This window comes from Solanum verrucosum, unplaced genomic scaffold (genome assembly GCF_900185275.1).
Source record: "Solanum verrucosum unplaced genomic scaffold, falcon-dt-bn FXZP01000281.1, whole genome shotgun sequence".
Classification (NCBI taxonomy): domain Eukaryota; kingdom Viridiplantae; phylum Streptophyta; class Magnoliopsida; order Solanales; family Solanaceae; genus Solanum; species Solanum verrucosum.
This window is the reverse complement of record NW_026020554.1, coordinates 657,972-680,087: the sequence shown is the minus strand read 5'-3', so window position 1 is coordinate 680,087 and position 22,116 is coordinate 657,972. Positions and strand designations below refer to the sequence as shown.

The 22,116-nt window shown below is 29.6% G+C and overlaps 2 protein-coding genes and 1 pseudogene across 2 annotated transcripts; all 3 read left to right on the top strand.

Annotated features, from left to right (window-relative positions):
- Positions 1–1,822: 1,822 nt before the first annotated feature.
- LOC125810054 (GDSL esterase/lipase At5g45960-like) lies at positions 1,823–6,458 on the top strand. Its single transcript, XM_049489569.1, has 5 exons — positions 1,823–2,161; positions 2,698–2,828; positions 3,773–4,009; positions 5,419–5,677; positions 6,255–6,458. The coding sequence occupies exons 1-5, from the start codon at positions 1,855–1,857 to the stop codon at positions 6,449–6,451; spliced, it is 1,131 nt and encodes a 376-aa protein (XP_049345526.1). The 5' UTR covers positions 1,823–1,854; the 3' UTR covers positions 6,452–6,458.
- A 4,800-nt stretch (positions 6,459–11,258) lies between these two features.
- On the top strand, positions 11,259–14,478 carry LOC125810124 (GDSL esterase/lipase At5g45960-like; annotated as a pseudogene).
- A 2,471-nt stretch (positions 14,479–16,949) lies between these two features.
- LOC125810055 (GDSL esterase/lipase At5g45960-like) lies at positions 16,950–20,959 on the top strand. The gene is made up of 5 exons (XM_049489571.1): positions 16,950–17,247; positions 17,661–17,791; positions 18,752–18,985; positions 19,898–20,165; positions 20,689–20,959. The coding sequence occupies exons 1-5, from the start codon at positions 16,989–16,991 to the stop codon at positions 20,877–20,879; spliced, it is 1,083 nt and encodes a 360-aa protein (XP_049345528.1). The 5' UTR covers positions 16,950–16,988; the 3' UTR covers positions 20,880–20,959.
- Positions 20,960–22,116: the final 1,157 nt, after the last annotated feature.

The window sequence follows — 22,116 nt, the reverse complement described above, 5'->3', positions numbered from 1 at the left end:
CTTAAAATTTGCAAGAAGTTCTACCTTTTTCAAAGTAATTAATTGAGGGTATAATAGGTAAAAATAATTTGTCATTTCTTGATTTGTCAAAATGAACAAGTAATTAGGGACAGAGGGAGTATATGTTTTCGTAAATCTATCAACTCATAAAAGTCTCCGGTATTATTTTCGATTTCAAATACACCATTGAATATAATTGAAAAAGTCCAACTAATTGTTCGTGGTAATAATGGAAGTCATGTAAAAGTATATTTGGACCTTTTAAATTATTGTTCAAATAATTGCATTTGTGTGCTACCCAATGATAAATAAAATCTATGGAATCAAATCCTTATATAATAATGTTTGTACTAGTTGACCACAAAGGAAATTTTTAATTTAATTCGATTTCGACTGAGATTTATGTTTTTTTAAATTTTTGGTGTGTATAAAATAGGCATTTAAATTTGTATAAAAATGAATAAGTAGACATACAAATCAAGTCGAGTGCATTTCACGTGAATTGCCATGCAAATCAATTTAAGTGTTAATTTCTATACACTCAAAACTAGAAGACATAATTATCAGCTAAAACCAAATTTAAAAAACATGTTTATATATTACAATTCGACCGACTTGATATAAGGTCTCGACTGCGCGAAGGTGTGCCAAAAAAATTCGATAGCTTGAAACCTTTATAACAAAGTGATGGACAAGTGGAATGATTTTGATTGATATTATATTTTAACACATTCTTGGAATCTTCCACTAAAGAATTTTGCCATAACCACACAAGATATACCACGTATAAGGGGATACAATTATATTTTTTATTATAAAAAATATATATAATTAAAATACCGTGGATCGGTGCATTAAGTTCCTCTATGCGCGGAGTCCAGAGAAGCATAAGTGGATTCATGATTTGAAGTTTATGAGTTCTCAATAATTTTAAATTTAAAAACAATTTTTTTTTTCCATATGTGCCTAAATGAAATCAAACCACGTACAACAAATATTTCTTATATATTAATCGATTTCTCAATATAAATATAAAATATATGTAAAAATTACTCGATTCGCCCCTTCAAAAAAGGATCGAACCACAAAAGCTACTTTTGAGTCAGAATAATAATGGAAAGAAAAAAAACAGTTGAAGAATTCATGAGCTACTTTTGAGATTATTTTTATGTGTTGAGCATAAATATTTTTTGTTGTATTATTAATAATGGAAGTGGACCTATATTTGATCAGTTGGAAATAAGAACGAATTTTAAAATTTGTGGTCGAAATAAAAGATCACATATTTGAAGGATAAAAATTAAACATCATTTCAAATTAGGGACACAAGTTAGAATGATCCGATTGAAATTATGTTCAATCAAACGCTGAAGTAGATTCTAAAGAGCTATTAATATTTTATAAATTTATTTTGAATCGAGATCTTTTTGCTCAGTTTTGTTCCCTTATAAGTGATCAATTCCATTTTTCATCTTGAATTGATCAAAATATGCGAAATTTCTTACTTTTCAAGAAAAAAATTAATCCTATAATCGATTGTCTGTGGCTAACTCATATTGCCTATCACCATTTCGCTATATCATTGATTTTTTTCATTATTGGTCATATGTATAGAATTAATTTCGGAATTAAGTATCGTACGAAAAATCTTTGAAATCCTTGATAATCAAAGAGAAGGACCCTAAAAAAATTATTTTAAATTTATATAGAGGTCCACTGCTATTATTAATAGTACCTACACACACCATATATATATTTTTCCCCATTATATATACAACACATTATAATAGACCAAAAAAACTCATACTAAATTTTTCTAACATTTTTTTCTCTCCCAATTATTATTCTTCCACAATGATTTTTCCTTGTAAGTTTATTCTCTTTTTGCCCATTCTTCTCATTATTATTTTCCAAAATAAAATTCAAGGTCGAACATTACTAAATAATAATAATAATAATAATAATTATAAAAAGTTGCAAAGGCCATTCAACAATACAGTTTCAGCTGTTTTTGTGTTCGGAGATTCCACGGTTGATTCCGGCAACAACAACTACATAAACACCATCGCAAAGTGCGATTTTCCGCCGTACGGTCGCGATTTCGCGAACCACGTTCCCACCGGAAGGTTCACTAATGGCCGTCTCGTCACAGATTACTTAGGTACGTATATACAGTCAAATATTTTTATGATAGCAACGTGTACATATTATTATTCATGTACATATATAACATGGGGAAATACTTTCATAGAAAACGTAGTCATTATAATGAAAATGTTGTTATAGGAAAATCTGGCTAGCCGTACATTAAAATGTATTTTTTTGCTCTATCATGTCATTTAACATGTATTATGATCTACATTTTCATTTCACATATTGATGTTTGACTTATCGAACATGAAATTTAAGAAAAAAAAGGAATATTTTAAAATTTTGTGGTTTGAGAAAATTAATAGGATATAGTTATTTGTGTAACGATAAATCATGTTATTAAGGATATAATTGAAAGTTTAAAGTAAAATTATTTTTGAAAACAAGAAGATATCGTTGATTTTTAAGTGCCACCTAAAAAGAAATCACCAACATATAGAGGTTTTAGTGTTTTTCAATGCTATCTAATCGGTATAGTATTTTTTAAAAAAATATGTAAACTGTCAATGTATATAACTTAAATAATGTTATAAATTTTTGTAACAGCTTCGTATGTGGGAATCAAAGATTTCGTGCCACCCTATTTGGACCCAAGTCTTAGCTTGGACGAACTCATGACCGGAGTTAGTTTTGCCTCTGGTAGCTCTGGCTTTGACCCTCTTACTGCTCAATTAGTTGTACGTCTCTCTCATTTATTTATCGAAACTAGCGATATTATCAAAATATTCATTATAGTGATTCGAGATTTCGAGGAAAGGATATTAATTGACTTTTCTTAAATAAATCATTATAGACTAGTGTAATTGTAACATAATGGGGAAAATTACAAATAATTAACTTTATAGTAATTTATTAGGTGCATTTAATTAATTTAAAAATTATTGCAATCTTGCAAAATTTATTTTAAAAGAAGAACAAGTACTCTGTTATAATCTGACACATGAGTTGCATTGACTTCTTTTCTATATAAGTAAATTATTCCCAACAACGAAACTTGTACTATCTGCATTACCTTTAATTTCAAAAATATAAAAGTATATAAGTTTATGAATCAAGAAAATGACTTCTCTATTAATCGTAAAAGTAGTAAGAAAAAACAAGTTCTATAAATAAAAAATTGTACGTTGATAGTCTCTTATACTAACACCCTCTAGTCGTCCCTCACTCCGATCCTGATCTCAATAATATTTGTTTTTATAGTATTTATCTAAATTATATGTAAATGCTCGAGACATATGTAAATTCGTTTTTATATATTTTCTGTTTACTTATAAAATATCAAAAAATAAACAAAAAAAACCCATTTATTTTTTAGAAAGCTTTCCTTTTCTAGTAATGATGTAATTAGATATAGACTTAGGGTTTCATATCATGTTCCAACTTTATTTTTGTGGAAGGGTAGTCATTTAATTTTTCAAAAAAAATTAAACATAACGATTTGAATATTATCGTACGATAAACTACTGATATTAAACCAAGAAGAGAAATGGTAGGTATAACTAGATGGTAAGGTGTGAACAATCAATCATCATACTATAGAAATTGGATAGGTTCAATCTATAGTAATTAATTGTTGATTATTGACAAGATTGTGATTTGATATTGATTATTATTATTGCAGGATGTAATTACAATGGAAAAACAGCTGGAATATTTTAAAGAATACAAAAGAAAACTTGAAAATTCAATTGGAAAAGAAAAGACAAAATTATTAATAAGCAAAGCAGCATTTATAATAAGTGCTGGGACAAATGACTTTGTTGTAAATTATTATAACACCCCATTTAGAAGACAAAAATATTATAATGTCTCTCAATATCAACAATTCTTGATGCAAATGGTCCAACAATTTATCCAAGTAAGTATCTATCACATAGTATTAAATTATAGCCATGTGATTCTTATATAAATGTGAAAAGATATGTAGGACTAATATTTTTATAACAACTGTTTCAATATTTTTCAGTTGTTATAAAAAATATATACTACAACATAATTTATTATAGACATAATATATAAACATGACCCTTAATTTGGTGTCAATTGATAACTATGACTTTTAACTTTGAGTGTGCACAAGTAGACACTTAAACTTGAATAAAATTGAACAACTAGACGCATTCGTCCTATATGACACCCTACCTGACAATTTTATGTCCTACGTGACGCCCTACGTGTATTATGTCGTCATGTAGGACACGTATGTCTACTTGTTCAATTTTATACAAGTTTAAGCGCTTACTTATGCACACTCAAAATTAAAAGGCATATAATTATCTGCCGAAGCTAAATTAAGGGTTTGTTTATCTATTATGTCTTTATTATAATAAAATGTTAAGTACTATAGAAAATGACTATCACATGATCAAAGTAGTTTTTTTTTAACTTTAAGATTGTTTCAACAAAATATACCATTATATGGTGTTCTTTTTACCTATAATTATGACGTCTGTTAGGTAGATATTTTCTGGTCATTATAATAAAATGGCGTTATATGTTATTATATGGAAAATTGATTCTTTTATTCATATCGGAAAATATTATTATAGATGATTGACCGTTACAAAAAATCTGACCGTAGACATATATTTTTATATTTATACTTTGATAGAGGTGAAGTGCTTTTATAGGACTTTTGGAAATGATATAAATATATATTATAATAATTTGGAGGCAAAACATTTATGATGATTTATGAAGTGGGGAAGGGATGAGTTAGGTGTGGTAACGTAATTACTACAATTATTTGGAGACAACCAAATTTTTTTTATATATATATATATATAATGAATACATATTAATTCTTCTTTAGTAACATGTTGTGCATCTCAATTAATTTTACAGAATATCTTCTATCTTTAACGATCAAGTACATGATGATTTTGCCCACTAAAACTCAAACAAATGAGAAAAAAATTTATGTAACATCTTTTGTCCTCACTAAAATTTAAACATAAGATCTTATTATTTTCAATTTATTTCATTGATAACTGGACAACATACATGGTCCAATTAGGTGCTTGAATTTTTAAAAATAAAAAATTCTATAGGAGGTAAGAAAAAAGAGGAAAATTGGGAAGGGATTACATGATAGAGAATCGATTCTTCGCGTAATCAACCAACTGAACTACTAAAATTGTCTGCCTGAATTTCTATTAGATATGGCTTTTTTTTTTTTTTTTTTAAAATCCAAATGGTATATGTATCAATTTAATGTGTTTGATATTAATATTTTGTATACATAAAACTTTATGTTAATTGTTCTAGGGTTTGATGAACGAAGGAGCTAGAGTGATCGGCGTCGCCGGAGTTCCACCTTTCGGGTGCTTACCGATAGTCATCACGATAGATTCCGGTGACGCACTTCAACCCCGTCGATGTATTGAATCGTACTCCGCCGTTGCAAGAGAGTACAACTCGCTTCTTCAACGTTTATTAAAGACTATGGAAATTCATGGCACAAAATTATTCTACGTCGATATCTATGATCCAATAAATGACATGATACAAAATCCAATTAAATATGGTGAGCAACCCAATTAACTAATTTTCCATTTTTGGATTTTACTTAGATACACCTTAGGGTGGGCTTGATATATGTTTTATTTTTCAATTTTTATTGGTCAAAAATTTCTGAAAACCAGGTCTTTTAAATTAGAAAAATAACTTTTCTAACAAAAATAGATAAAATAAGTATCGTAAGTAGCATTTCATACTAATTGTGTTGTCATACCCCCAATTTTCCATTTGCCTCCACCCCCGCCTCCACTCCCAACTCACTCCTACCCCTCATCCTCCTTCACCCCTCGCTTCTTATATATAAATGTTTTTGAAATAATATTCTTATGTTTATTTAGTCAACATTTTAGCAAATAAATGTAAGAAAATCATTTTATTTTAGGAAAATATATTCTAGGAATTTTTCAGGTAAAACATTTTCTTCATATTAAATACATTTTTAAAATACAAAGAAAGTCTATCATGTAATTTAACTTGTTTTAGCAAGTTATCGACTTTAATTTTTTTAGTTATTAATTCTACTTATGGTAAACAAGATTTTATTATTTAATCTGATGGTGTAAAAATTATTTAATATTTTGTAGGATTTAGTGAAGTTACCATGGGATGTTGTGGAAGTGGACTTATTGAAGCATCAATTCTTTGCAATCCAAAATCAATTGTATGCAATAATCCTTCAAATCATATGTTTTGGGATGCAGTCCACCCAAGTCAAGCTACTTATTACACTGTTTTCCAAGCAATACGTCCTTCTATTGATTTTGCTATCAACCAATTATAAACATCGGTGAATCAAGACTAGAATTTGGAAAAAATAAAATAAAATAAAATAGTGACCGATTTTTTTTCTAGGTTTTGATGATATATTATGGTGGATGTATTTGGTGGTGGAGTCAGAAATTTAAATTAAGGGATTTATGTTAAAAGATACTCCCTTCGTGTATTCATTTTTTTATTTTGTACGGTGCTTAAGAAATCATAAATAAGAAGATAATTTTACTAACTCACCTCTTTAAAAACTTCTTGAGAATTTTACAAACATATGTGAACACGTTAAAAAAAATTAATTGCAAGAGTAATATAGAAAATAATTAATTAATATTTTCTTGATTTAGTAGATGAACAACTAATATGAGACAACTATTTTTAGTATAATAATCAACTAATATGAAACATAGGAAGTAATAATTATGTAATTAAGGCGATTCAACAACTTATATATTAGATAGATAGTCTTTCCCTTCTTTCAATAATCAATTCACATAATACAAATTCAAATTAATTAAACTTTAATACATACATCACTCAAAAAAAAAAAAAAAAGAGAGATTATATTCAACTTGCAGAGCAATATATTCTGGATTTGCTCGCAAAACCAAAGAGTAGGCATTAACATATTCAACGTGCAACACAGTAAGTATAAAAAATTTATTCAATTGATAATATAACTTTCATGTAATATTTTTCTTGAAACATTGTTATTCTTAGATTCGTTTATCAATTTTAACTTTAAATTATTATTATCAAAATAAACATTACTTTATAAGGAATATACCAACTTGCTCGTCTCTCTCTATTTTTGTGTATCTAGTAATAAAAATATATGGTAGGAAACGTAACTCTTAATTAATGATAAGATATATAATATTTTAGAATTATAAGTAATAATAATATATATGACAATGAAGTATGCCTAATTCTATGATTTTTTCTTTTATTTATTAAAATTAATATAAATTTTTATTCCTTTTGTTTTTTCTTTATAGATTTTGAATATGTTAACATTGGCTGCTGTGGAACTGGCATATTGGAATTTGCATTGATTTTTTTTGCATTGTGATGAGACATGTGATGATATAAAGTTGGAGGGAAATGGTTCCGGCTAGTTCAATGATATAAAATCGAAGTGATCAATATGGTTCCGGCTAATGATATGATATAAAGTCGAAGGAAAATGGTTCCGGCTAGTAATATAATATAAAGTTGAAGGGAAATAGTTTCGGCTAGTGATAATGGTGTTAAAGGAAAATGGTTCTGACAAGAGTTTGACTATTGTGATTTGATGCATTTGATACTTCAGACTGATCTACTTGATAATTGTGACTGATCTATTTGATACTTGTGATTTGATAATTATTGTATTGTTGGTGGGCTATATGTTGTTGTATTCACTACAACAAATATGATAATATATAACTAGGTTTATAATTACAGAAATCCCTCAAACGGATATGATAGTTGAAAAAGTGGGGCCAACGCGTGTTGAACAAAACTTTCAACCTGGTTTATATTGTCACGTAGGTCGAAAAATGGTAAAAAATTAATTAAAAAATAAGTTCGAGGGGGGGGGGGTAATAGGACCTTAGTAAAAGTTAGGTGTGTCTCAGGGATTTTGGGCATAGGCTGGGGGTACTTATGCATTTTCTCAAAATTTAATTATTTTTTAACATATGCAATTATATATAAAGAGCCTTTCGGTAATTGATTTACATAATGCGAATTCAAATTAATTAAACTTTAATACATACATCACTCCAAAAAAAAAGAGAGATTATATTCAACTTGCACAACAATATATGAAGGATTTGCTCACAAAACCAAAGAGTAGGTATTAACATTTTCAACGTGCAACACAATAAGTATAAAATATTTTTTCAATTGATAATATAACTTTCGTGTAATTTTTTTCTTGAAACATTGTTATTCTTAGATTCGTTTATCAATTTTAACTTTAAATTATTATTATCAAAATAAACATTACTTTATAAGGAATATACCAACTTGCTCGCCTCTCTCTCTATTTTTGTGTATCTGATAACAAAAATATATGGTAGGAAACTCTTAATTAATAATAAGATACGTAATATTTTAGAAGTATAAGTGATAATAATATATATGACAGTGAAGTATGCCTAATTATATGGTTTTTTCCTTTATTTATTAAAACTAATATAAATTTTTATTCTTTTTGTTTTTTGGGACAAGGGTATGAAAAATACCCCAACTTTGGTCGAATTTACTGTTGTGATACTAAACTTTCATGAGGATCTACTACCTCCCTAGACTATTTAATACCGTATTTTAAGCATATATATTTGCCCACATGGACATAAAAAATAATGCAAAATTATAAATAGTAATGTGTCCACGTGGGCACATATATACCTTTAAAATACACAATTAAATAGTTCAAGGGGTAAAAAATACGGTATTAAATAGTCTAGAGAGGTAATAAGTCCTCATGAAAGTTTAGTAGCGCAACAGCAAATCCAACCAAAGTTGAGGTATTTTTCAGGCCCTTATCCCTTATTTTTTCTTTGTAGATTTTGAATATGTTAACATTGGCTGTTGTGGAACTGGCTTATTGGAATTTGCATAGATTTTTTTGCATCGTGATGAGACATGTGATGATATGAAACTGAAGGGAAATGGTTCCGGCTAGTTCAATGATATAAAATCGAAGGGAATGGTTCCGATTAGTGATATGATATAAAGTCGAAGGAAAATGGTTCCGGCTAGTAATATAATAAAAAGCCGAAGGGAAATAGTTCCGATTAGTGATAATGGTGTTGAAGGGAAATGGTTCTGATAAGAGTTTGACTATTGTGATTTGATGCATTTGATACTTCAGACTGATCTACTTGATAATTGTGACTGATCTATTTGATACTTGTGATTGACATATTTGATATTTGTTGGTTGTTGAATTGTAATTGTCGGACTATGATTGTTAAGCCTTGTGAACCGTGTATTGTATAAACTGTTAGGTTATGCTGATTTTTGTGCAGGTTGTAGTTTGAGGAGGTCTGATTGGGATAAATGGAGTACTCATTTTCTATCCTCTATATCTATAATCTAATTACGTCTTGACGAAGGACTTTGAGAAATAACTGTTTGTCATCCCGGTGGGCCATCTTCTTCCTTTATGTTTATGCTTTGTACTTGTCCACTTTTGAATTAACACACTTATTAAGAAAACAATAATTGATATAGTGAGTTTACCATTTTACCCCTATTAATTATGAAGTGGATGAATTAAAAATTTAAGATTTTCAAGAAGTTCTACATTTTTCAAAGTAATAAATTGAGGGTATAATAGAGAAAAGGTTTTTGTCCTTTCTTAATTTGTCAAATGGACAAGTAAATAGGGACAACTAAAAAAAAAAGTGGACAAGTAATTAGGGACAGAGAGAGTAATAGATTAGTGACTTGTACACGTGACAATCAGGTTGTAGGGTTATATTAGAATAACTAAGTTTTCCGCGCTTATATTATTCTTGTCTTACTTTTCAAAAATCTTTCGTTTTGTTGGTTTTAAGAATTGAAAATTCGACGAGAGGGAGTTGCTCGAATGGTAAGCACCCCTCACTTCCAACCTGAAGGTTGCGAGTTCGAGTCACCAAGGGAATAAAAGGGTTGGGAGCTCCTAGGAAAGGTAAAAAAAAAATTGAAAATTCGAAAGTAAAAGTATAAGCTTTCTACTTTGCTAAGGTAGTTCTATATATGTACCAATATACATTGGCCCTTTAGTGACATTGATTTGCACTTCACTAAATTCTTAAATTTCTTGCCTGCATGCACTTTCTTTCTTAGGAAGTTGTTATTGTTAACAACATGATTTTCGCAAATAATCACTATAATAAATTTAATTATGCTCCATAGCTATAATTTACATATTTACGGGCTGTAGTTATTAATGTTTAAGTTGTCTCGTTTGTATAATTCGCGGGTACATTTGTATAATTGAGCTATTTTTGTATAAATTCGAAATAACGAATTTATACAAAAACAAACATCTGAACTTTAAATAATTATAAAAATTATATTATACAAAAGTTATACAAATTATATTATACAAATTTCAAATTATACAAACGTGCGACTGATACAAACTTGAAACTCTAGTACACGTAATTATCACTGAATTTTGATCTCGAGTGGTAATTAACTAAAACTGTAGCTATGATGACTAATTAACTAATGAATATTTGCTTAATCATATAATTTCCCCATTTTTAAATTATTGAGTTCATGTGAATCGGTAACAAAGTTATTATATCTGTCTTGCTCATATAATAAGGCAAAAACTTATTTGTTAGAATTGTATTTATATTTTTATTTGAAGTTTATTCTTCTAATACTTTCATGCGTTGCAAAATTATTAGGATTAGTAGTTAACTTTAATAATTACTAAAATTTTCTAATAATTATTTTCAATTGACAATGTAGCTAATCTAATTCATTTAATTTTTTGAGACATTGTTAATCTTAGATATTTGATCAATTTCAACTTCAAAAACACTTTTTTGTGACAATTGTTATAATAATAACATTATTCTATAAATAATATACACACTTGATAAGAAATTGAATCTTTTTATCTGATTTAGTATATCGATTGAAGGATTAATTATCTCCTAACTAACCATATATATAATTTCTCTTACCACTTTTTTATTTTTGATCAAAATATGTTTAAATCATCAATATCAGAATGACTATTATGTCTTGATCTACCTTTCCAGTCTCCACCTATATATATATAACACCTTATGAAGTCTACCATTCATTATCCATATCTAATCAAAATGCATTTTTCATATTCTTATATTTTTCTTTTACATCTTCTTGTGCTAATATTCTTCATATTGAAAGCTCATGCTCAAAAACACAATAGTTTAGTTTCTACTATTCTTGTTTTTGGAGACTCAACAGCTGATCGCCTGGAAACAATAATCACATATTAACTCCTATTAAGAGTAATTTTAAACCCTATGGAAGAGAATTTCCCAACCATGTTTCAATAGGAAGGTTTACTAATGGGAAGCTTATTTATGATTTCATTGGTAATTTTTCTACAAATACTTTTATTAGTTAGTTTGAAATGACACATAAAAATGTTGCAAAAGGAGGGTCTAGGGTGGATTTTGCATGTACAACTGAATCCATTAATTTCAGTTCGAGCTATGTTTGAAACGTATTAATTATTATAGATATAATTAAAAAAAAGTGTGTTTTATCTAATAACTTAAACTTCTAGATGAGATGGTCACATAGTCTGAGGCAGATTCAGAATTTATGCTTTAGGAGGTTGTTTCGTATATGCTGGACAAGCGTATATAAGTTTGGGATAAAATTTAGCTAAGGTAAAGGGTATTTGTATAAACAAACAACTTCTTCCTAGATTATGCGATGCATGCTATAATTTTTATAGAACAAACTAAACGATCAATAAGAAATAATACTAGGAATAATCTTAGCATAAGTATATAATTAATCCTATCATAACTCGTCTTCAAACTAAAAAAACCCATGTGTTCAACTTTTAAGATTCTTAATATTGAATTTATTTTAATTCTTAAACTATGGATTAATTAAGACCTAATATATATTGGTGATTTTAATGCAGCTAAGCATGTTGGTGTCAAAGAATATGTGCCTCCATATTTAGATCAAAGTTTAAGTATTGAAGAGCTCAAGACTGGAGTTAGTTTTGCTTCTGCTGGAACTGGAATTGACCCCCTGCAACCCTACAATTGTGTCCTAGATATGAATATAATGTATGTTATATTTGTCCTCCAAGAAAAGAATTGCGGGAGGAACAACTACTTAAGGCTTAAAATGACATAAAATAAGTGAAATCTCATGCAAACATCAAGGGAGGTGATTAACCGGTACTTAGAGAACTACCTGGGATGCAGAAGTAAGTGTACCCTAAGGCTCTCCTCTCGCCCACTTTTTTAGCCAACACCATCAACCCCATTTTTCACTGGGTCAAAGGCAATAGTATAATATTATCATCTTTGAACTAAGTTTGTTTGATTACCCCTTAGGACCTGAATATCATTAAGAATAACCAACATCTCATAAGTATAATATATTTGTCCAAAACTTGCATAATTACATATATATTGGGATGAAACAACTCAAAAGTACTTTTAATATGGTGTAATATAATTTTCGTCTTTGAATTAAGAGTATCCAACGGTACCTTATAGTATATCATTGACTAATGAGTAATTTCTAAATAAGAAATACCAATATAGTATATATATACTGATTTAGTATTAGTTAAGCAAAATTATCAGCGTTAATGATACCAATACAATATATGATATTGATTTAGTATCAGTTAAGCGAAAATTATAAGCCTTAATGACGCGGGGGGGGGGGGGGGGGGTATTGACTGTAATTATTTATGAGATAATGGATATTTCTTGAATTACTTTGGATTTGAATATGAACTTGTAATTATTTGGATTTTATGGCCCATTTATATAATTTTTCCTTTTTTTCGGTTCAAGATTTGTTCTATATTATAAATTTGTATTCTCAACAATGATTAATCCCCCCCCCCCCTCCTCTTTGTTTGTGGGAATTTCAGAATGTGATCTCATTATCAAAGCAAGTAGAATACTTCAAGGAGTATCAAGAGAAAATGGAGGCAGCTATTGGGAAAGAGCAAACAAAAAAATTGATAAAAGAAGCATTGTTCATTATTAGTATAGGCTCAAATGACTTTATTGCAAATTACAAGTTATATCCATTTCGTAGTCAAAACTACACAGTCTCAGCCTACATTAACTTCTTGTTACAACATGTTCACAACTTCCTAAAGGTTTGTCTGACTAATTTAAGTTGTATATGTTGACAATATAAAATTTTCGTATTATATACTTAGTTTAATTAATTAATTAAATGGAACGTTATAGTAAGTACTCATAAAAAAAATTATGAGTTGGGTTTAAATAGAAAAGTTATGATAATGAATGGAATGATCCCTTATTGGATCAGGACAATATCCCACGACTCTTTATATGATCTGGATAATTTTTAATTATTCTCTTTTTGAGTTAGCTTTTAGGTGTGAGTTAAGCTGATTGAGATTGAATCTGACATGGTTTTATACTATAGTCAGGCCCAAGAAATCGGACAGTTGCGGGGGTGTGGAAATACCCCGATCTATAAATATGCACACACTGGACCGGATAGTGAAAATTCAGATAAAGAATGTCTGGATCTAGGCGTAAATGGGGTTGGGGTGATGAATGGAATATCCCACATCGAATCTGATGAATCTTGGACTACTTCTAAAGCTTAAACAATCTTTCTCTCTTTAAGCTAATTTTTAAGGTGTGAATTAGGTCTAAGATCAAATTTGACAGATCTTTTCAAGGATTCATACATTATAAATCTATTTGAAATTCTTTGTTGGTGATTTGCCTTTGAAATATCGAGGAAAATTTTGATTCCACCACTTTCGTAAGACTTATTTATCTTCAGTTAATGATGGTGAAAACACATCGTTATAATAAGTAGTGTGGTAAAATAAATAGTTATAAATAAGTAGTCTAGCTCGATCCAAATAATAATGACCCAATGTCTTTTTTGGTTGGACCAATTCAACTACTAATATCCTACAAGTCTTCTTTTTTTTAATCTAACTTTAATTAATTATTTGAACTTAATTTTATGCAGGAATTATTAGATCAAGGAGCTAGGAAAATTGCAATGGCAGGTCTACCACCATTGGGTTGTTTACCAAGTGTCATCACACTTAACTCAAATGATACATTTTCAAAGAGAGATTGCATTGATTCCTTCTCTTCCATTGCTAGAGACTACAATCCCAAGCTCCAAACCAAGTTAAATGGCATGCAGAATAGCTTTGCAAATTTGGGTTCTAGAATTGTTTATTTGGAAGCCTATAAACCTTTTATGGACATAATTCAATACAAGAAATTATACGGTGAGTACATAATTGTGATTCGTATTCTATATTTTCAAAGAGTTTTAAGTTTTATATGACTGTTAGAAGTGTTTATGCCATCAGATTACTTAAAAATGACGGTAGATAAAATGATAATAATCCTTAGGTTATTTCAAAGTGATAGTAATGATCAGTTAGGTTAGTTCAAAATGATCCATATTTTAATAACATCTTGGTCCTTTAAGTTTGGTAAAAAATAAGTATTTTCTATTTTTGTCAAATATTTAAGAAAAAACACATAGAATCCTCCTAAACTTGACAGGACAATTTCCTTTAGCAGTTAAACTAGACAGGTGTTTAACTACCTCCTTATACATAACGGAAACTTTGACAAGAAAACATGAGCTCACATGTTGGAAGTGTAGCCATTTTCTCTAATAACTACCGTTGTCGCGGGCTAATTTTGCTATAAAATTTCTGTTTATATTTGAAAAATCATTATTATAGTCAATTAATGCTTTGGAGTTTGTTAAGCGGTTCTTCATGTCAAAATTCGAGCCTTCTCGGCATAAATATTTAAAAAGAGAAAAATATTCAATTTTGACAAAATTAAAGGATGTCTAGAGTTGTTTAAGAACTTTAGGGGACCATTGTGAACTTACCCAAAACATAAGGGACAATTTTTTAAAATTATTCTTAATGATGTATGTGAAGTCCTTCAACATATCATGTTCTCTGTATATAAATATATTTAGAATAATACTTTCATTTACTTACTAAACACAATATATATATATACATAGTATCTAAATGGATTTGCATGTATTTGAGAAACATGACAAATCTCGATCGCCTCTCTGTCCTCTCTCCTATCCCTCTTGCTACTCTCCTATGTATATGGACTATGGTATCTCATATACATGTGAATCACACCAGATACATATATTTAGCGTAATTCGCATGTATTGAGATACAAAACGAATCTCACTTGCCTCCCTCTCCAACTCGCTCACCTCTCTCCCTATTTTTGTGTATCTGGTAACAAAAATATATGATAGAAAATTCTTAATTAATGGTAAGATGCACAATATTTTAGAAGTATAAGTAATAATAGTATATATGACAGTTAAATATAACTAATTATATAGGTTTTTTCCTTTATTTATTAAAACTAATATAAATTTTTATTCATTTTGTTTTTTCTTAACATGCAACCACATGTCAAATATTTGCCCAAATGCATCAAAGTATTATTGGTGGGATTCAGCCCATCCAACTGAGAAGGCATATTATCTTATTTCTAAAGCACTTTTTCCAACTATTGATTCCATTATCAAGAACTAATAATAATACTTTGTATAAAAAATAATTTAATAATTTTGGTGCGATAAAATAAAAATAAAATGATCATCTATGAAATCAAGTTAGTTATCGATCATGTATTATATAAAAATCCAATTATGCACGATGACATGAAAGGACAACTTTACTACAATATATGAAAAGTTCTCAGGTTAGCATAATCGCGATGATTTTCATATTTCAAATCTATAATAACGCAATCGCGATGCATATTTTCCTCACGCAATTGCACAAATATGTACAAATATCTGCATTCGTCAAATTGGCTCTTTTTGAAACATGAAAAATTCAAATGAGAGATTGAATTATTATACTTACAACAATAACAACATACTCAGTGAGATTGATTTATTTATTTTTGGTTTTCCACCCGGTGTCCAGAGCCCACATTGGAGCTCCGACTAAATCTGAATCGCGCTCTGCAGGGTCCATTCGGGGGTGGCGCTCCCAACAGGATTTTCTCCATATTCAAGGCTCGAACTCGAGACCTCTGGTTAAGGGTGAAGCACACCCACCAGTGCACCACAACCCATGTTGGTAGTGAGATTGAATTATTATACTTAATTTGATAAATATGATTGTGTGGGTGTATGAATGTATGTGTGTCAAATTAAGGTTCATAGAAAGTTGACTAAAAACTCCTATACAAAATATTAGAACGCACGTTATTAGGTTACACTTATTTTTTATATATATTTATGAAGCATGCACATTCATAAATAGCCGTTTGGTGATCAAAAAGAGTATAAATTATGAGACAAGTTAATAATAATTGTATTGACACTTACACCAAACTCTAAGAAATTAATTAATTAGGGATGGTGGTTGAGAAAACTTTAAACAACATTGGAAGTGTTTGGTCCATCAAACAATTACAAGAACAAAAGCAACATTGATCATCGCAACAAAAATTATTTTTAGCGGTAATAAATATCATATTAATAAAGAATGTTAAAGTCTGTATCAATATTAATTAATTTTATTGGTTCCAGTGTCGATATAGACTCTAGGAACGTTTACAAAGAGTATCAGTTACCTCTAAAAAGAATAAATTTAGCGGCTATTAAGTTATTGTTGTTAATTGGTTGTCTCTAAAATCAATTTTATAATGTCATGCAATATATATATATATATATATATATATATATATATATATAACTCCTTGTTATAATAAAGTCACCAAAAGCCATAAGATTGAAGCTTTAAACTTTCCAAAATTTTCTTGATCAAATCACAAATTGTTAATATGAGTGGTTTATATTCTTTTATTATTCTTATATTAATTTTCTTCATGTTGGAAGCTCCAATATTAATTCAAGCTCAATCTAAGAAGAATAGTTTAGTTTCTGCCATTTTTATTTTTGGAGATTCAACAGCTGATCCTGGAAATAATAATTATATATCAACTCCTTTCAAGAGTAATTTCTCACCTTATGGAAAAGATTTTCTAAACCATGTTCCAACTGGAAGGTTTACTAATGGAATGCTTGCTAATGATTTCATTGGTAATTAATTCTTTTTTTTCTTTTCGATCCTTGAAAATAATCTCTATCATCTTTAGATCTCGCTTGTGAAATTACACTAAATATGTTGTTGTAGTTTGTAGACACTAATTAATCAATGCAAAATACTTACATTTTAAATACAGGATCTAGAGTCGGTGGATTCAGAAAAAGTGTCATCTAGTTATATGTATGTATAGATCTTGGGACAAACATATTTTTGATGTATACATACTATACACAGAAGCCCTTGACACTCTGTATCATCTTAATGAAAATCTTGATTCTGCCACTAAATTAAACTGAAAGCAATGAGTTCAATGTAAAACCTAACTATAAAACTCGTCTTAGATCCACCTCTCTCTATATATATATGCAGCTACATTGTGCTTTAAATTTGTGTTTGATTAATGCAGCTAGGTATGTTGGTGTTAAAGAATATGTGCCTCCATATTTGGATCAAAATTTGAGTATTGAAGAGCTCAAGACTGGAGTTAGTTTTGCATCTGCTGGAACTGGATTTGATCCCCTTACACCAAAAATCAGTGTATTTTATCTAATACTCATCTGTTTTTTTTTTCTCACTTGGTGTTTGGTACCTACATTGGAGTTCGATTAAATTCAGATTCACGCCGGGAAGTCCCATATTGGGGGTAAAGCGCTCCCTAATAAAGGTGACTCCATATCCAAGGGGACTCGAACCCGAGACCTCTTGGTTTCTCATCCGGTGTTTGGTACCCACATTGGAGTCCGAGTGAATTCGGATTTACGCCGAAAAGTCCCACATTGGGGTAAAGCGCTCCCTAATAAAGACGACTCCATACCTAAGGGGACTCGAACCCGAGACCTCTTGGGCTTCCTACCTGGTGTTTGGTACCCATATTGGAGTCTGCCTAAATTCGGATTTACGCCGGGAAGTCCCACATTGGGGGTTAAGCGCTCCCTAATAAAGGCGACTCGAACCCAAGACCTCTTGGGTTTCCCACCCAGTGTTTGGTATCCACATTACAATCTGACTAAATCCGGATTTACGCCGAAAAGTTTCACATTGGGGTAAAATGCTCCCTAACAAAGGCGACTCCGTACCCAAGGAGACTCGAACCCGAGACCTCTTGGTTAATTAAGTTTGAAGGACTACTTACTACTCCACCATCTAATACTCATCTGATTCTCATTAATCCTATACTCTTTCATCATTTCTCTTTATGGGATGGAAATATAGTGAGATTCGAACCCTCACCATAAATTTTGAGGATGTGTAGAAAACATATTTTTTTCATGTTCCGTTGGTCAAATTTTTTGAAAAACATCGTTTCTAGGGAAAATATTAAAGAAGTTATTAAAAAACAAATTCCACAACTGACATTGCATATTAATTGTGTCATTCTCACTTACTGACACACCAACAAATCCCACAACCCCTACCTTCATCCCCTACATTACATAGTATTTATCTAGATTATATAATTTTTTTACGATTTTTTCTTTTTTGTGGAAATATATACAGACTGTGATCTCATTATCAAAGCAAATAGAATATTTCAAGGAGTATCAAGAGAAAATGGAGGCAGCAATTGGGAAAGAGCAAACACAAAATTTGATAAAAGAAGCATTGTTCATTATTAGTGCAGGCACAAATGACTATGTTGTCAATTACAACACACTTCCAATTCGTAGTAAAAGTTACACACTCTCATCCTACACTGACTTCTTGTTACAACATGTTCAACTCTTCCTCCAGGTTGGTTACCAACTTCAACAATTTTTCTCTTATGAATACAGAAAAAAATTAAGTTATATACACTGATAATATATAATTTTAAAGTATTTTATACGATTGGTGTGATTTTATTGTTGATAGTAAGTTCTTATGTTGTCTTCTAGGTTATCATATCAGACTTGATGTAATTAAGAAGTTTTCTAATATTATTATTGGAGGTCAATCTTACTTGTTAGTATAAAAAAGAGAAATTAATTAAGTTGCTCCTGATTACGAGAATTTTATTTGCTTGATTACGAAACGTAGCAGCATTTTGATTTTAAAATGTTGTGAAATATATTGTCATTGTGTGCATAATAATAGTAAAATATATTGTATTTGCGTGCATAAATAAGTGTATCATGTGTATATAATATCTCTATAGCGGAATACATTGTATCCGCGCATGCATGTAACAATTAATAGTGAATTACATTATATCACATGATTAATAAGTGTACATGTATCCGCACATATGCAGTATCTCTGTCTAAGTGTGTGTATATATCCACATGAATAATAAGTGTACGTTATCTGCTATAAAATCTCAAACTTCATTATATTTGTGATTTTTTTAAACTACCACTATTTCAAATAAATACAAGGTCTTAGTTTGTTGTGTTACACAATTCATTACTTAATTTATCCCAATTTATGTGATACGTTTTTTTTTAGCATGCTGGAAAATAATATCACATTTCTATATTAATAAGTAATTATCAACAAAAAATATCTCATTTTATCTTTAATGAGATGATTTATAGCCACACAAATTGAAACTTATTTCACAGTACAAATTTCAAAAGTCTTTTATGTTAGATCATTATATTTTTATTAATTTGTTCCACAAAGAATGTCAATGATTTTTCTTTTCTTTGGTTTAATTTTGTGTAGAAATTGGTGGATCAAGGGGCTAGGAGAATTGGCATGGTAGGTCTACCACCAATGGGTTGTTTACCAATTGTCATCACCCTTAACTCTGATAATGCATTTTCAAAGAGAAATTGCATTGAATTCTACTCTTCCATTGCTAGAGACTACAATTCCAAGCTTCAAAATAAGTTAAATGACATGCAAATTAAGTTTGCAAATTTGGGTTCAAGATTTGCTTATTTAGATATCTATGGACCATTGATGGACATGATTGTAGGCCACAAATATGGTGAGTATATTCTAATTCTTATGTGTGGAATACGAGAAGAGTCGGGTCATAGATTGATTTTCTGTAGGTAGTCTTACCCTTAACACCTTATGAATCCGTGACTTTCTGATCAAGTGACAATAACTTAACTTACTAGTGTGTGGTGATTCCTTTTGAATAATTCTAATTTTGATATGGAAACTTAAAAACTTATTTTCACAAATCTAATAATGAATACATAACAACTAACATGTGTGTGTTCATTCATGCATTATAATCACTAAATCATTATTAATTAATACACAATCTTATTTTAGTTTTATCATTAATAATTTGTAGTAAGTTAATATAATTTGATGTTAACGCTTTGTCCATTACAATATAAATATTTTTAATTACAACAATAACATATATACTCAGTATAACTTCATAAATGAGGTATGAAGTGATAGACTGTGCCTATCTTGGGATCTTGAATGACTGTTTTTGATAGACTCTCAGCTCTATAAATACTTTTAATTTTTTTTATTTTTTTTTATGATAGATTTTGAAAAGGCTAACTATGGCTGCTGTGGAACTGGCTTATTGGAAGGTGCATTTTTGTGCAACCCAAGTTCATATGTCTGCAAAAATGCATCAAAGTATGTTTTTTGGGATTCAATTCATCCAACTGAGAAGACATATTATCTTATTTCTCAAACATTTCAGCCAACTATTGATTCCATCACCAAATAGTTTTAAGTTATATGTAATATCAGTATAAGAGAAACTTTTAAATTATGAGGTTATTTTTAATTGTTGTAGCATGTTATTTATCTTATTTTTAAGCTTAATAAAGAAGTTTCGCATTAAAAAAAAGGTTTATTTGTATTATTTTTTTTAGGAAAAACTACAGAAATCTCATACATCAGGGGTTAATTACATCTTCTTCCGAAAGTTTCCTCAATTACAATAATTTTGAATTTTCATTTCTCTCGGATACATTCCTTGGTTGTTCGATACATTGCAAATGATACATTATTTAATGGGAGAGATGTATCTGAGAGGGTATAGGAATGTACCCGAGAGGGTATACCAGTATAGGGATGTATCCAAGAGGGGATTTTTGTAAAAAAATTTAAATGGTAAGAATTTTAGAGATTATGATATCTTAAGTTATGTATTTAAGAAATTTTTTAGGCCAAACCCATCAGTGGCCCCCTAAAGTTGGCTCCAAGTTTCACTTAGACACCTCAACTAGGCGATGTTCATTTTAGACATCTCATGTAGGGTCCTGTTGTGTCATTTTGATACTTTTTGCTGACATGTCAAAATGAGTGTGATACACTCAACGATAGCGCGTGAAAGGTTAATTTAGCCATTTTTTATTTTGTTTTCTCTTCTTCTTCTCCATTTTTCAAGCCACCACTTCCCGCCATTTTGTCAAGCTTAAATTCCTTCAATGGAGGTCGAATTTTTTATTCAAATTTGTTTTTAAGTCATTTTTCTTCTTCTACTTCATTGTATTACTTTTCTAAATCTACCATCACCTCCCTCCACTTTTTTGCCGGGAAAATGGATACCAACACCCATATTTCATATTAATTCTCTCTTTCTTTCTTCCTCTCCCTCTTTTCTTCCCAAAAAACAACACTAAAAAGAAAGAAGAAGAATAAATATGAAAAATAGTAAAAGAAAAGAATAAATTTTAAAAAAAATGCACAAAAGAGATTTTGAGTGTAATGAAAAAAGAGATTTTTTTTAGAATAATAATTTTATTTTATTTACTAAATAGATTTTAAAATAATTTTTAACTGAAAATAACACAGGTAATCATTTAATTGGTTGTTTGCATATGTCATCAACGAATATTACACTCTCCTTCAGTTTTTTGTTTATTGTAAAAAAAAGTGTCAAAATAATATAACGGGACACTATATGAGGTGTCTAAAATGAATATCGCTTAGTTGAGGTGTCTAAGTGAAATTTGTTG

Coding starts and splice junctions, on each gene's coding strand:
- LOC125810054 (XM_049489569.1), top strand. CDS start 1,855: ATGATTTTTCCTTGTAAGTTTATTCTCTTTTTGCCCATTCTTCTCATT. Junction 2,162..2,697: donor TCTCGTCACAGATTACTTAG/GTACGTATATAC, acceptor TTTTTGTAACAG/CTTCGTATGTGGGAATCAAA. Junction 4,010..5,418: donor TGGTCCAACAATTTATCCAA/GTAAGTATCTAT, acceptor TAATTGTTCTAG/GGTTTGATGAACGAAGGAGC.
- LOC125810055 (XM_049489571.1), top strand. CDS start 16,989: ATGAGTGGTTTATATTCTTTTATTATTCTTATATTAATTTTCTTCATG. Junction 18,986..19,897: donor ATGTTCAACTCTTCCTCCAG/GTTGGTTACCAA, acceptor AATTTTGTGTAG/AAATTGGTGGATCAAGGGGC. Junction 20,166..20,688: donor GATTGTAGGCCACAAATATG/GTGAGTATATTC, acceptor TTTTTATGATAG/ATTTTGAAAAGGCTAACTAT.